Source organism: Anopheles stephensi, chromosome X (assembly GCF_013141755.1).
Source record: "Anopheles stephensi strain Indian chromosome X, UCI_ANSTEP_V1.0, whole genome shotgun sequence".
Taxonomy (NCBI): Eukaryota; Metazoa; Arthropoda; class Insecta; order Diptera; family Culicidae; genus Anopheles; species Anopheles stephensi.
Genome location: NC_050201.1, coordinates 14,436,253 through 14,451,656, shown reverse-complemented (window position 1 = coordinate 14,451,656; position 15,404 = coordinate 14,436,253). Strand labels below are relative to the sequence as shown.

The 15,404-nt window shown below is 47.6% G+C and overlaps 2 protein-coding genes across 3 annotated transcripts; one reads left to right on the top strand and one right to left on the bottom strand.

Moving 5' to 3' along the window:
- Positions 1 to 7,011: 7,011 nt before the first annotated feature.
- LOC118509798 (proton channel OtopLc-like) lies at positions 7,012 to 11,689 on the top strand. The gene is made up of 3 exons (XM_036050938.1): positions 7,012 to 7,923; positions 9,017 to 10,494; positions 10,577 to 11,689. The coding sequence occupies exons 1-3, from the start codon at positions 7,837 to 7,839 to the stop codon at positions 11,148 to 11,150; spliced, it is 2,139 nt and encodes a 712-aa protein (XP_035906831.1). The 5' UTR covers positions 7,012 to 7,836; the 3' UTR covers positions 11,151 to 11,689.
- A 126-nt stretch (positions 11,690 to 11,815) lies between these two features.
- On the bottom strand, positions 11,816 to 13,609 carry LOC118509755. 2 transcript variants are annotated; one of them, XM_036050896.1, is made up of 3 exons: positions 13,114 to 13,609; positions 12,427 to 13,047; positions 11,816 to 12,359 (listed from the first exon to the last, which is right to left on the bottom strand). In XM_036050896.1, exons 1-3 carry the CDS (start codon positions 13,348 to 13,350, stop codon positions 11,976 to 11,978), a joined length of 1,242 nt encoding a protein of 413 aa, XP_035906789.1. In that variant the 5' UTR covers positions 13,351 to 13,609; the 3' UTR covers positions 11,816 to 11,975. The 2 variants fall into 2 exon arrangements, with proteins under 2 accessions (XP_035906789.1, XP_035906782.1); XM_036050889.1 differs by having other exon boundaries at positions 12,427 to 13,609.
- Positions 13,610 to 15,404: the final 1,795 nt, after the last annotated feature.

The window sequence follows — 15,404 nt, the reverse complement described above, 5'->3', positions numbered from 1 at the left end:
TTATTTTACTCCCATTTTGTTACTAAACAAGTACATCAATCGATCAGTTGGCCGTTTATTGTCCGGTCGATCGTTTATTAAGGGGTGAGTACGGTGCGTTGATTTTCATCTCACTCACTCACGCTTGCTGTGCTGTCGAAAAGGTGGTTTTTCCCGCTGCAACTAAATGTCAATGTGGTTCAAACCGGCTCCCGTAACACGACAAAAGCAGACCGTTGGAATGGAAATGGGAACGAGGGAGGTGTCAGGACGTGCTGGTGAGGGGGGGGGGGGGAATATTGTACAACAGATACACCGCACACAGGGCTGATGCTGCCCACCTTTCAACACTGACTTTCCGCTTGATTGCGAATTTCTGCATCGAAGCTGGCCGAGCAGTGTACCATCAGGCTTGGTACCACCTTCAACCCCCCCCCCCCTCCTTCCTCCCCACCCCAAAAAAAAAAGCCAACCTCAAACCTTACAACCAATTTTGCATAAAACAATTCCATTATCGAGTGGGTTGAGGGAACACAACTAACTCTGGGGAAAAAAAACAACAACAAAAGGTCCACACCCACACACCCACACGCGCATACGTTTTGCTTGTGATGGGCTATCACTCACCGGTAGGCCGCACGCATGTGGGAAAGTTTTGGCAGGGTTTTCTGAGCTCAGGATTTTTTGGCAGATGCCTAAAACATTTAACAACACTTTCTTAAATCCATTCTTAAAACAAAAACGGTTGAGCTATAAGCAGTTGATAGCTCTGCTGTATTCAAGATACATTTTGTATGGATAACGCAAAGTCTTTGCGAGATACAGATCCCAAAGACACTGGTTGTCAGTGTATCAGTACACTGCTAATGTATGTCCCGCACTGCCTCCTTAACTGATTGTTGAGGTGGTTCTGGCTCTTGGATCTTGAATCTCTCACTCTATAGAGCATATCTCTGGGGCATGCTTGGAACTTCTATTTGTTTATAGAAAACTTGGCTAACTCCATCCATGGTCTGATCTCAACAGGCTTGACATCACTTGATCCTGCCAATCCAAAAGGGTCACAGTCGAATGGCTTTCTGGTGTGGTGATAAGTCCTATGTTCTCTACTGCTGTTTGTGCAATTATAATGGTCCTTATCTGTTAAATATTTGATTCTGTAATGTTGTCTGCATAAATAGCACATTATTGTAGTTATCATGCATCGCAGAGCAGTATGGCACAGCCCTGTAAACGGGTCAAATTAACTAGTTTAAATTGAAAAAAATAAACCATCGAATTCAAGATGGTGCTGGTTAGATTTGATAGGCTTGAATCTCCGGGTCACATGGATCGTAGGCATAATTTTCTTTTTTTTTTGGGCTCCTAACTTGGAGAACAGGCGCTCGCTATCCCCATCCAATCTAATTAGCAATAATACCTATTCTTCCAAGGGGTTGGACTTCTCTGCATATTCCACCTCAGATAGTTGGAGAGACATCCTACGTTCTCTACGCTTTCTAGACATATTGAGTAGGAGTAGGGTATGAAGATTCTCCACTATCCATTAAGAGTCTTCCGATTCAAGCTCATGCCAGTGAAGTGTAATTCAGCTTGTCCTTGTCGCCAGTCGGCTCACGTCCAGAGATCTTAATTTTGACAGCTGTCACATTTTAAAATATTCAGAATACGACAACTGTTTAAATTCAGTTGATACCTCGAGCACTACTACCATTTCTAGGATTAAAATCATCGAAGAAAGTCTGCAAGATAATGAAGTGATTCTTTTTGAGCCTTCATTTCTTCGCACAACTCCTCCGCATATAAGTAACCCTGCATGCATAGCACTTTGAACTACGCTGAAACTCTGATGAGCCTGGCGAAAGGTGTCCTTTTTGAAAGTTGACGTTGCACTTTCATCCTCGTCTGCGTATTCTGTGTCCCTCTCTCACTCCGCTCGCTTCCACCGAAAACCTGGGGGGATGTTAAACGGTTTCGGGAGCGTGTTGTTGTGTACCGTCGTGGTATGGGGATTGTTTTTCCTCGATCCACATACACACACACACACACGCCGGCACCGACCACGCGGCGCATACACACTTTCCCAACTAGCGCAACATCAATCAATTCCATTGGAATATTGCTCGGCCCCTAATTGAATTTCCCATCGGCGAGAGAGTCTCGATCAAGGGAAAACAAAGTCCTACAAGTGGTTCTGGTCCCCGCTGTCCCTTCCCTTGGTTCACTCCCTGCCCCCCCCCCCCCACTCCTCTGCCTATCGCTTCCTCTCGGTAGGCCTAAGCCTGGAACGGCCTCTGGAACGCTGTTGATGTGGTGTTGGTGGTGATGCCCCGGACCGGAAGCGTGCATTAAGAGTGCAAAAAGGTGTCTCTCGCTTCCCTGTCATTCTTCGGCCGGTGTTTTATTTCTTGATGATGCTGATGACGGTGATGATGTTTGCTGCGACGACATGGCAGTACAACAGCGTTGTTATTGTTATTAGAAAAACCGGGCGTTATCTTTCGCCCCGTACGCGCGAGATTTCCATTCTGGCCAACTCGCTCACCCCTCACTCAGCGATCTACCTCAGTTACCCTCCCTATCTCCCCCTATCCCCTCCCATACATTTCTCCCGGACCGTCGATGATTAACTCCCTACTTCTTGCCATTTGTTCCCGAACCGGAGGGAACAACACTTTGTGCCATTTTCCATTTTACCATCTCATGCCTACATACAGTCACATCCACACACACACACACACACATAACAGGCGACAGGGCTGTGGAATGGTCCGGCTACCGCTTCTGCCAGATACATTACAACCTGGTAGAATTAATTCAATTTGGTGTGAATAAAAGATTTTTAATTGAATTCTAAATTAAATTTTCGTGATCGAACTCGGTGCTTCAGATGCAGAACACCGGCAGGACAGGGCAGGGGTAGGGTGAGGGACAAGGGTGGGGGGGGAGTATGGGTATGGCGAGAGTACCCTCAACGGAAGCGGGGCCTACACCACCGTGTGTCGGTTGCCCAGAACATCGCTTCACTACTCGCTCGGGTTCGCTCTTTTGCTCCCTTTAATTCCATTTCAAGTTTGCGAAAGAATCGTGCGTGTGACATTAGAGATTGAACCACCCGGGTACATGTGGGTCGTGATGTGTACTCCCTCCGCTGCGCCTCTACCACAAGTCTCACCACCGTCCGATCTATTCCCCACTATCGGATGCGGTCGAGTGATGACGACTTTGCAGCAATGCAGGCGCTAAGGTGCATACTTAAAAAAAAAAACAAAACACAAAAAAACAACGCACCAGGATTATGTATGGACGCTGAAGGACACACGCGAACCCATCACACGCTGCGCCTCTCCACTTCGCTCCAAAACGCTCTCTCAAAACAGTGGAGATTCGTTTAGCTATTTGATTTGAATGGCTTTTCGATTTCGAGCTCCTCCCATGCACACACTAGCAGTGAACCAGAAGGGTAACAATGGGCAGCTTGGGATGCGTTCATCGAACATCCCATCACCCACCAGCCTCGGGGTAAGCTTCGGTTTTAAGGGCTTAATTTTATTTCCGATATTTTAATTAAATGTCATCCAGTTGGTCCACCCTTCAGTGGTGATTGACTTCAGACCTTTAAGCACCGACGCTGGGGGTTGTGGCCAGTGTGGGGATGGTAGGTACGGTGGCGGAGGTGCTAATTGGGTCTCTCGATGTACGTGTTGTGGGGTGGAAGATTATGGGAAATGCATCCACTTTCCGCCCTATAGCAGTGCGTGTGTGTGTGCGATAGTGCAGGCTAACCTTTAAAGTGCATCAGACCACTTTACCAATCTGGTTTTGGCTAGGGTGATCTTTAACGATTAGTTTAGTTAGCGCCTAAAGGTATATGCATGTATGTAGGATATGAGATTGTACATTTTAATGAAAACTGGGATGATAATGGAGAAGTTGACGTGCTGTGACTAGAACGATACTGGCAAATAGTAAGAAACATTAAAGGCTGGAAGCTTTGATAGGAAGTCGATACAGGAAAACCCACAATCCGCTAATGTAGCAACAGGTGAAGCTTGATTTAGAGCACTTGGAAGTATGCAATCTGCCTTCATATCGATTCCGAACAGTTATTTAGCTGTTTTTGCATAAATTCACGTGCATTTCGCATCGTTTTCGATGATCCTTGATGATATTTGAGTTGATTGGGAGGAATCCATCATTCAGCGCCTAAAGGTATGCAATGCCTGTGGCGGATTAAATTTCTTAAGTAAAGAAAAGAGATAATAATAGCATGGAAAATAGGTTTTCTCTGCTTTCACCAAACTCAATCATATCATCGGTTTTTTGCAATATTTTAGACAAAAATCTCACAAAACAAATACTAAGTTGAGTTTTTTGAATATTGTTAAGCCTGATGGTAGGCTTACCGGATGCAGCGATGAGGTTTTGCTGGCAATGCTGAACGTGATTTGAAGCCAATATTTGTGATCCCAAAACAAGAACCTATTGAGCCAGGCGCTGAATATTAACTATCCTTGACATCACCGTGTGTTTGTTGATAAGGTTGAGGAGCAGCTTTTGAAAATCAGACCCCAAATTTGCTCGATTTCATCGTAGCTGGCTCATTTCGTGGATTTTCGTATGAAACGACTAGTCCAAGTTGCAGTCTCCCCTTACCCAGGATGGACTATTTAGATATCCAGGGTAAAATGAATCTAAGGAGAGCAAAAATAAATCGACGATACCTCGAGGTTTAACAGTCGAGAAGAAGGGAGTTTATCCACAGGTCCATGCCAACTAGTCGCAATTTGCTATACTCTAATAACTTACTGGGGGCGGCCCGGTAGCCAAGGTGATAACGGCGCCGGTCTTCACACGACAGGACCGAGGTTCAAATTCCATCCAATCCGCCTCCTCGTACGCAGGGCTGACTACTATGCTACGGGTAAAATTAAGTCACAGAAAGCTAGAAATGGCAGGCCGAGACCTCTCGAGGTTGTAGGGCCAAGAAAGAAGAAGATATTGCTGTCTCCCTCGACTTCGTTGTCCCATAAGTGGAAAGTCCGTCCTGCATTACCTCAGTACTGCACTTTTACAATATTACGTGATCCTGTTCTTGGACAAGATAATCGAGGACCTGGGTTGAGTGTTAGGTCTGGTCTATGGTTCTTGTTGGATGAATTTCCTGCATTGAAATGAAATGCGACCAAAAACGTACCATTAATCCTACCATTTTTTGACTGTAAATTATATAAGTATAACAAATGATTTATGTGTATATGTGGTATTACTCTCAAATATCTACAAGAACCGTCATAGTTATGGGTTACTTGGTTACTTTAAAAAATCATTATAAATCTCGTTGGAAAAATTTATTTGAAGAAATACTTTTTCGCAAAAGCAAATTTCGTGCGGCGTTCATAAAGAGATAATCAGATCAGAAACGTCCGTAAACTTAATTTAGATGCAGCAACAGGTGTGCTCCATTTTGTATTTACAGCGCCTATACGTATGCAATCAATCCCGTAAGGCTTAAAACGAACCAAAATATGTAAAATGCTGATCGGTAAATGAATTTTACCTGGTCTGCCAGAAATAGCTATTGGTTTGAGCAGTAATATTCTACTTAAAAAAGTTACAATTTACTCTTCATAACCTCACTCTTTACACCGTTTACCACAGGTATGCTTTGTTTTTTTTCTTCTTTTTACCATATTGCGCTCCAATCATCTGCGGTGTATATTGATCCACACTTGAATTGTGCTACGTTTGATGTTCACCACCACCCTGTTTTGCTTACCGCTTTTCGATCAGAAATGTGTCACACCACACCACCTTGTGCAATAATTTTAATATCAACATGAACGTGACGTCATCGTGAGAGCAAGGGGTAATAAAAGCCGCTCGCCTTCCACCGTGGGCTTCCCACTACAAGTATGCAAAAGTGCCGAGTGGTTTTTGGTGTGTCCTACCCTACCGATCGGGTCTGACCAGGCGCTGGGTAGCAGAGGCTTGCAAACCGTGACCAGCATTACCCATTTTCTCGTCCCTCTCATACCCACCCCATCTCTCTCCCACCATCCTTCCATGAGGATAAAAATGGAATAGCTTCTATGTCAAAAATAGACTCCATTCCAAAAGCGCCCGATGTAATGAAGGGCTTAATGGGCAGATAACATGAGGGCGAAAGAGGACAGTGGCCCACTCATCACTTGCAGCGGCAAATACAAAAAATCTCTACATAATGAGCTGCACCAGAGATGCGTTGTCTAAAAGCAATATCCCTTCTTCCTTTTCCTTTCTCTCTCTCTCTTGCTTTCTCTCTCTGTCTCTCCCTTACCTGGTTCTTGTAAAGGGTGTATCAGAGCTTTTCTTTCATCATTTGGCAGAGTTGGAAAAATTGTTGATGTACGGGAAGTCTCCCAGAGATGACTCATGATTGCGTCTCCTACCTGCCCTCGCACACTGCTCCACGTTCTCCACGAACGAGAAATCACTCACGGCAGTGGGCTTACGATTTATTACAGAAAATATCGCATATCGATACACCCGGCATAGAGTAATCGTCGGATCAGTGCAGAAAAAACTCAAAGTTCGGAAACCGATTAGAATGGCCGGGGAATGGTATCGTGTGTGGGCTTCCGTATAGGTCATAAACAGTCTGTAATCAGCAGTAAATTATGCTCGAAACAAACAACAACTCTGTACTTCTGACTGGAGCTTGTTTTGTTGGTTTGCGTTTTGCGTATGGTTTCTTTCATCCTTTCCGGGGAATATCGGAGGCTCTCGGCAAATGGCAGCTCCAAGACTTTCACGAACGTCATCGGTAGCAATTCAACTCATTAGAAATAAAAGAAGAAAAATAATACCACCATCTGTACCGAGTCCGAGTCGAGACTCCCCAAACAAAACTCATTGCAGGGTAGGGATTTCTTTAATTTATTGGCAGGCAATCAATTAGCAGTGATTCCGTGATTCGAGTAATACATTGCGCTACTTCTTCGGGTTGTATTGGATTTCGGTCGGTTCTTTTTTGCTGTTTGCGAGCAAATAAATCACCTTAATCGAGCCTTAATATATCCACCCTACCTGGCAGCCGTTCCTCCCCCATTAGTTCTCGAATTCTTGGCCACTTCTTCCTGCCCGAAGCTCTGGCTCTCTTTCTCGCATATGCCCCGTTTGATCGTGCCTCCCGCACGGGGTAATCCCTGTTTATCAATTTCGCTCGCTCGAACGCGTTGTGGCGCTATCTTAAGCCCTGCCGCCGGCTCCGGTCACGACGACGTGATTTCATCGATTCCTCGATCGCTCACCAGTCACCGCTAATCAGCGTCCCGATCCTTATCAGCGGTGGCGGATTTGCGTGGACTCGCTCGCCAGCATGGAGTGGAGACTAGCAGCACGAGTGTTCGGTTGCGCTAGTGTAGGTAGCGGACGCCCACTAGTGTCCAGCTACAGTAGCTGTGGGTTGAGTGTGTTCTGCGTGTATGTGTGACTGCCAAACAAAAACAAAAGGGAAGCAAAAGAGCGAAAAAAAAAGAAAACACACATACGAGGTATGACCAACCAAACATCAGGTGAGGTTTGGCAGGAGAGAGGAAACCGGGAGCAAGTGCGCAGAATAGTAGCAGCCGTTGAAGGTGAAGGTGGCATACCCCTGTGTGGAAGTGCGTCTTTGCGTTTGTGGAGGATGTGTCACGGGACAGCTCAGTAGTGGTTTTGCGACTTGTGTACTCAGTCCGTCTGAGACGGAACAGGCTCAGTAGCTGTGCGGCTGTGCACGGTCCTAGGTTCCAGCGCAGGAACTTCCCTTAGTCCGGTGTATCGGAAGACTACAAGTGCGGTCGTTCCAGAGCAAGCGCAAAGTGTCTTGAAGGCATGAACACGACATCAGATATACCGGGTGATATGGCGGGTGAACCCGTCACTACCCGACGGGTGAATGACTCCACCGAACCGAGCCAGGTGAGTGAGACATCTTCCACCTTCCCGCCAAACCCGCAACGTTGGTTGTTTTTGTACAAAGTACCGGGAAAGGATGTCCCGGAGGCCCTAAGACATTACCCTAGCGGAAGCGGATAGAGGATTCATCAGAGGTTTGCCCATATTTCGGGTGGATATCCCTTTTGTAGATTTCCATCCACACTCCTCGGTGACACTCCGGTGTTACGAAAATCGAGATGAAAGGGTTCTTCGGCCAGAGGGTCGTAACGGTTTGTAACAGTGTTGCGAACAACCAAAGGCCTAAGTATAGCATCGACGGGCGACGGCAGTGACGGGCACACCGGATTAGCTGTGCATGAGTTATCAAAGGCTCCCGTTGGTGGTGGTGGGATCCGGCCGTGGTGAGGACCGTGTTTCGGAGCAAAAACCTTAAGTTTTTGCACTCTTCCGAAGCTAGGCGCATGCATGGTGTGTGTGTGTGTGTTACGAAGTGGAGCGCAATTTACCAGTTGATTGGCATTGGTCTAAAGCAAAGCAATGCGGAACGGCGAACTGGCGTAGGGTTTCGATAAAATGGCGGAAAAACGATAACTTGCGCTCCAGTGAACCACTGCTAACCCGCCTAATGAACTGTTCCGACCCATCCGAAGCATATGCCCAGGTTAGATGGGTCGGAATTAAAGCACCGGGACACAGGCACACATCCACACGGGCAGGTTTTGTGAAGCTGTGGAGCGTGAATGTTTCGACGATGGTTACAGAGCACCGTCCATCATTCAATCGAGATCACACAACCGAGTTGTGCATGTGTGTAATAGATGGTGCCGTGTGTTGTATCGTTTCGCTGAGCAACACGTTCGCTTTAATTTCCTGTTTCGGGGTTCCCGTGGCACAGCAGAACAGTAGGAAGAGTAGGGGAAGGAGAGAGCAGAACGTCCTCATTACGTTCGCTACAGGTGCCAAACGAGACTCTCGCTAGTGTGTGTGTGCGTGTATAATGAGATTGAAAAATAAAGGACGCTTGGATAGATGGGTCCAATTTGGACAATTATTATTGATTGTGTATGACGCATGTAGTCTAACAATACATCTCACAACCTTGGTGCTATTACAGAGTGGCGGGTACATCACACTCACCGTACCGTCGATCGTGGAAGATCTGCAGGATGCGGACGGACGACCGTCAACGCCGACCACCTATCAAAAGCGCCCTGCCTCGGTATACTCTACCGGCCGCGCGCCACCAATCATCCGTGCCGTCTCGTATCAACCGTCCATCGCTGCCGCCTCCACGCACAACTCGGGCGATCATCACGTACCGCCACCGTCAACGCCGGAGGAAAAGTCCAAGTTCACCCGTCGCTATTTGGCCGGCGTTACGGGCATCAGCTACGCCCTGTTTCTGATCGTGTTCGGGTTGATCGCCTTCATCACCGATGCCGTCGAGAACAATGCGCGCTATCCGCTGGCGGAAGTGTTTGCCCTCTACATGGTTTCGACCGGTATCGTGTACTTCGTGTTCCTCTACATCGATATCCGACTGTACGTGAGGCGAGCACAGAAAGCACTGGAAGAGTTACAGCGCCGTCGGCAGCTGTACGCGGAACAGCTGGAACGGTCCGAAACAGTAACGCTCGGTAATGGGGGCGGTCCGATGGAGTTATCCGTGCCGGTTCCTCGCCCAGATCCAACGACCTGGGACCTACCGCCACTGAAACCTATCCGGCACGATTACTGCTTCGTCACGGGACGTCACGGGGAGATCATTTACCTGAAGCTCGGTGCTACCTGGTTCTGTTTCGGACTCCTGATCCACTCCGTTCTACTGCTCTCCTACCAAGGCATCCTGATGAATAGCCGGGACGGCAAGTGGGCCCAATGTGCGTCCAACACCACCATCGCGATGGAGGTACTGTTTCTGTTCTACTGTCTGTTTCTGGTGTTTTTCTTCTGGAAGTATGCCAACATCGTCATCAATCGGTACCGGGGGTTGGCCCGGTTCGGTATCATGCACGCCATCGGTACGGCACTCGCCTTCTGGGTGTTGACGATCGTGCGCGAAACGGTCGTTGCGATACGGATCAAGCAGTCGTACTACGACAATGACGCACCATCGGTAGAGGCGTTGCTCTCGACGGGGGATGATGCGAACCGTGATACGTCCATGATTGCACCACACGACTGCCCAGGGCCGGAAGAGCTAAATCAGGTGTTGGCATCCTTCTCACCGTACCTGTACCCGTTTGTGATTGAGTTTAACATTCTGATCGTGGGGCTGCTCTACATGATCTACGCTAACATTAGCAAGTGTCCGAAGAAGATTACGGTAAAGGGGCATAAGGGACACCATCATCAGCACGGGGATGGGCAGGCATCGAAAGCTGGCGGGAGTGTGATGGACTTCGGGATGGATGGGAAGAGCGAGTGCAGTGAGCACTGTGACGATACGCTGGACCATGAGGCGCAGGTCAAGTCACGGTTGGTGGTGTACGGTGACTGTCAACATGCGAGCCGTGGTTTGTTCGCTGGGCTAATACTGGTCGTCGCCACCATCGTGGTCATCATACTCTTCCACATAGCGTCACGTGATGAGTAAGTTTTCTTTTGTCTGAAGTGCGCCTTAAAGTATGCTACTTCCATAACAAAAACGCTCTATTCGTCTCTCCTGCCACAGTGACTACCGTGACACAGGTATCCTTCTGGACGGTATCTTCGAAGTGACGGTGCTCGGTATCATGATCTTCGCCACCATCGCCGCCTACTTCCAAACGTCTCGGCTCGACATCAACCCACACCCGATTTCGCGTCTCGACGACGTTCTGCTGTTCATCGCCATCCCCGCGTTCTTCTCCGAGACACTGTTCAGCATGATCCCAGCGTTCGAGAACAACTCCATCCTGAACGGATTCATCGTGTTTACGCAGATCGTGCAGGTACTGATACAGACACCCTGGATCTGTGATGCGCTTCGTCGTTGCTCCAACACCGAGGAACTGCAGCGCAAAAAGCCTGGCAAAGAGTTGGTCACCTTCATGACCATTGCGAACGTGTCACTGTGGGTGTACTACACGTTCGCGGTGAAAACGGGTGACTTTGGCGATGAGCGGTACGAGTACTACGGGGATGTGCTGTGGTCGATACTGAACCATCTGTCGCTGCCGCTCATTATGTTCTATCGGTTTCATTCGTCCGTTTGTCTGGTCGACATATGGCGCCATTCGTACGAACCGGGCGAGATGGCGCACTAGGCGGGTAGGAGAGCCGAAAAAGGGCAAACCACAAAACACCGTACCCACTCACTGTACCGTGTGGAAATGCAAAGTATTATCAAACTGTTTATTATTAGTAGGCTTAAACCCCATCCAGGAACCGGTACGGTTCCTGGCTCGCGAGACGCAGGCGCTTAGGATTAGGATTAGTCACGTAAGAGACGAGCCGTCTTTTGTACAACCGGTTGGTGCGATAGACAAGACAACGCGCGAGCGTACGCAGCTGCTGACGTCTGCAGCTGATGTCAGTCGCTCACGTGAATGCTCACTTCCTGCATGATAGTCGCGCAGCGAACCGTACGTACGGCAGCCATACCAATAAGACGCAACACACCAACCCGTTGGTGGATTACCGGAAAGCCCTCTTGTCTGGGATTTCTTCCAAAAAGGGTCGCGGGGTTTTTTGTTTCCGTAATCCGGGCAGATTTGAGGTGCTGCTGAGACAAATCGCGCTAAAGATACCGGATACTACAATCAGAGCACGATAAAAAAAAAAACACCTCTGAAACGAACACCTACACTACTGTGTCATGTGGTCAAGCGACCTAAAGTGCAACTCCGAAATAGAAACAGGAAAGAAACTCTTCATCCCGTACCTTCCATTCTTTGGAACAACAACAAGAAAAAGAAGAAGAAGAGAAGCCTTGATGCGAATCCCTTATCTCGGCTCCGTTTTATTTTAGTAAAGTCAAAACTGCACTCACATCGTGCATGCCCCTCTCGACCGACTCCTTTCGTGGTCCTCTTCTTCGACTACAGATAACGTAACGGTGCTCGCTTATCGCGATGCATAACGGGGTAGGATTAGTGCTGCTTGTGCCGCACACTGTCGAGGATTGCTTTCCGTGGTAGCACCTGCTGATAGAACGGTGTGGTCCGGTCACCTGTGCCCGACCGGAAGAGGCCAGCGTCGAGCAGATATCGGGGCCGCTGAATGTCCGGCCGCGTGCGCAGATGGTCGATCAGATAGCGGACCGAGCGCAGATGACGAATGTCCTGGAAGAGGGCGCGCAGCGTACGCAGATCGTCCGGAAATTCGGGCTCGATCGTGTCGGTCGAATCGGTACGGCTGGTGGTGCGCAACTCGGCTGGGAGCGTACGTCCGAAGGCAACGTGCTGTGTGCGGACCTTCGCCATGGCACGCCGATCGGCTGCCATCACCTGTGCGATACGGTTCTGGAGCGCCATCTGCAATGTTTCAATTTGAAGCGATACATTTCTGCAACTTCAACTCCTCACCTTACATCTAACTCACATGCTCCAGGTTCCAGTGCCGAGCGGCATCCGTCGGGATAGCTCGGATCTCGCGAGTGTCTACCCGTAGCGCTCTCGCCATCTCATCCTCTATCTCAATCGAGAACAGCTGCTTGATGATGTCCTTCGTAATGTTGGACTTTTCCGCACCGAGCCCGTTCAACCATTCGGAGAAATCCTGAGCACCCAGATCTATCAACTCTTCAATCTGCTGAAACAGTGGCTTATCCAGCAACTTCTGGTCCGTTCGGTAGTACTTCGTTTGCCACTGGATACGCTCATTGCCCGTCTTTCGCAAGTAAGCCTCCATCCAGTTGCTCTGCGTGTCGGTCGGTATGATCCGTGACCGGGCAGCTGACCGTTCCTCCACTATCAGCTCAAAGGGTTGCTCGTCCCGTCCCTCTCCATCCCCGGCACGCTCCAGCGTACGATCATCTTCGTCGTCTGTACTGCGTCGTTCGCCATCACTCGAGCCGGGTGGATCCTGGAGACGGACGGCAAGAATCCCTTCGAACTCCCGATCATCGTACGGTGGTAGCTTCACCATACGCCTCAACCGATTATACAACCTTCTAGGGATAATGTGCGTCATATCCAGATCGATCGGATCACTCGGTGTGTGCTGCAGCGGGGGAGAGAAAGCAAGCACGGAGTTCAAACAAATCGAAGCACCCCGTACGCTACTTACCTTCTGGAGCTTCTGTTCGAGTGATTTTATTAGCTGCTCTTGCTCGGAGTCCCGTTTGGGGGGTATTCGTGGTGGTCGCTTTGGTGGCGGCAGCTTTTTCATCTTCACCGAAATGGTTTTGTTGTGTAGAACGAACGATTTTAGGTAAACCTTTTTCTGAAAGAGAATCTTAATCGATAGTGTTGAGCTCAAAACGCAATAAACAACCAATTCAGTTGCTGTGGTAACACCGTACATGGGGCTTGTTTGTAGGCTTTAAGAAGCTGTCCCAGATAGCTAAATGCCATTTTAATTCCAGTCGAAAGCACGGTATCGAGGTTTATAACAATATGGTTGATAGGTTGTTTGTCTACATCTAGGCGTTCTTAATAAGTTTACATAGAGCTCTTATTGAAAGCGTTGTAGTCTACATTGGAAGAATTTGCATAAAAAATCATCAGAAATAAAAAAAAACATTTTTAGTATTCTTTCTACCTTATCAGTTGCTTGATTTTCCCTCTCAGCAAGCAATTGGGTTACAGCGTGAAAACTTTCGGAAAATTAAAGCTTCCGCTAGTAGCTTTCGGGAAAAGCATTCAGAAAGTCTTACGTGAGTGAAGCTTTTGTGAGCTTTTCCCGGTGAAGCTTGGATGAGATAAAATGAACTTCCCGTGAGGCTTTTGGATAAAGTTTCTATTTTGAAAATGTATTTGAATTTCAACGGACATTTTCCGTGGGGAAAATATTCAAGAATGGGCACAAGTCTTCAAGATAAAGACATCTCAATAGAGGGATAGATAAGGCAATAGCACCATACGAAAACTATGGTGTATGAGCTCCAGATTCCAGATTCGTTGCGTGTCGGTAGACTCATTGAAGAGACGGAAGCGACATAGGTCGCACGGTAAGACTGGTTATCGAATCCCAACCAGATCGTCTCCTTAACTGCAAAACTAACCATTTAGCTACGGGTAATTGAAGTCAAGATCTCTCGAGGTTTTTAGTGCCAAAGAAGAGTACTTCACTAACTCGCATAAACGGCTTCGAGGTTCAAGACATCTTATCAGTTGTCATTTTTGAGATATCTCCAGGTGACTATGCATTTTTTGGCTTTCATTCATAATGTCGTGTGATACTCTTACCCAGTATTACGGCTTATTATCGGGTTATCATATCGACTGATAACTAGTCTTAATCCTCGCTGTAATCTACCTAATTAAATTAAATTCATTCCTTTGATAATAAAACAGGGGTTTCTAAAGAACATCATTTTTTACTATCAATGAACGTCCGTATTGATGGATGGGTTAGAAACGGTTTTAATAACTGCTATTGCATAGTTTTAGGCGTATCAATCCTTGGGAAGCTCAGGAAGCCGTGTTTTAAGGGATCAGCTTCCTAATATTGGCTTTTAAGGTGCGTCTTGTCATTTATTTGTTAATTTAATCAAATTTTTCTTTTTTTCCTTTGGCATTTGATGCTATTCGAGCTAAAATGGAGCCAATAATGCTTTAATTATAATATTCATTTAAACATGAGGCAACATTTTCACAGTTGTTAAGAAAAGACTACACCGCTCATCACTTTATAAAATACAAAGCAGCTCTTCTTTCATCGTTATTAAGTTCTTTAACCCTCGTCATCATTCCTTTCCCTCGTCCCGCGTTCCCTCACTCATCACGCATCCATCCCCGACGCTATTCTTGCTTGATAAATCTGTTCAGATACATCTTTTCCACGGCGCCTTGTGGTCCGTCATACATACACGCACACATATACACACACTCTGACAATCGTCTTTATTATTCATGCACAGACTACATTTTGAATCGCAAGCGAGCCGGAGTGCGGGACACTCCTGCCGAGCGTGGATTATTATATGCACCCCCCCTCCGCCCGAATGTATGCTACGAAATGTCATTTTCGGATGCGTCCGGTTTCGTGCTCGTGCTTAAAAACGGCATCACACACCAATTTGAAAATAGTAGTAGTCGTCCTTCTCGCCTGCCATACGTTCACTTACACCTCGCTCCCTTCCTCATTCCCATCCACCCCCTCCCTTCCTCTTTCACCCATTGTGCGCACGGTTCTGAATCGGAAACGCCACCAAAAGACACGAGCTGCGAGCCGGGAATGAGAACCGTAGCAAGAGCGGATGCACGAAGGATATTAGGTTATTTCCTGCAACTACCCTTCGCGCCAGCGGACACAGCCAAACTTAGCCCGAATTTTATTAGTTTGAAAAAAAAAGGGGAATTTCCAACGCACACCCACACACGGGCGACGCACTCGGAGTTCTTTCACACACACAC

Excerpts from the sequence above, each read along its gene's own strand:
- LOC118509798 (XM_036050938.1), top strand. The coding sequence starts at position 7,837 with ATGAACACGACATCAGATATACCGGGTGATATGGCGGGTGAACCCGTC. Across the intron at positions 7,924-9,016 it reads ACTCCACCGAACCGAGCCAG|AGTGGCGGGTACATCACACT; the intron begins GTGAGTGAGACA and ends GTGCTATTACAG. Across the intron at positions 10,495-10,576 it reads CACATAGCGTCACGTGATGA|TGACTACCGTGACACAGGTA; the intron begins GTAAGTTTTCTT and ends CTCCTGCCACAG.
- LOC118509755 (XM_036050889.1), bottom strand. The coding sequence starts at position 13,350 with ATGTACGGTGTTACCACAGCAACTGAATTGGTTGTTTATTGCGTTTTG. Across the intron at positions 12,360-12,426 it reads GGCACTGGAACCTGGAGCAT|ATGGCGCTCCAGAACCGTAT; the intron begins GTGAGTTAGATG and ends GAAACATTGCAG.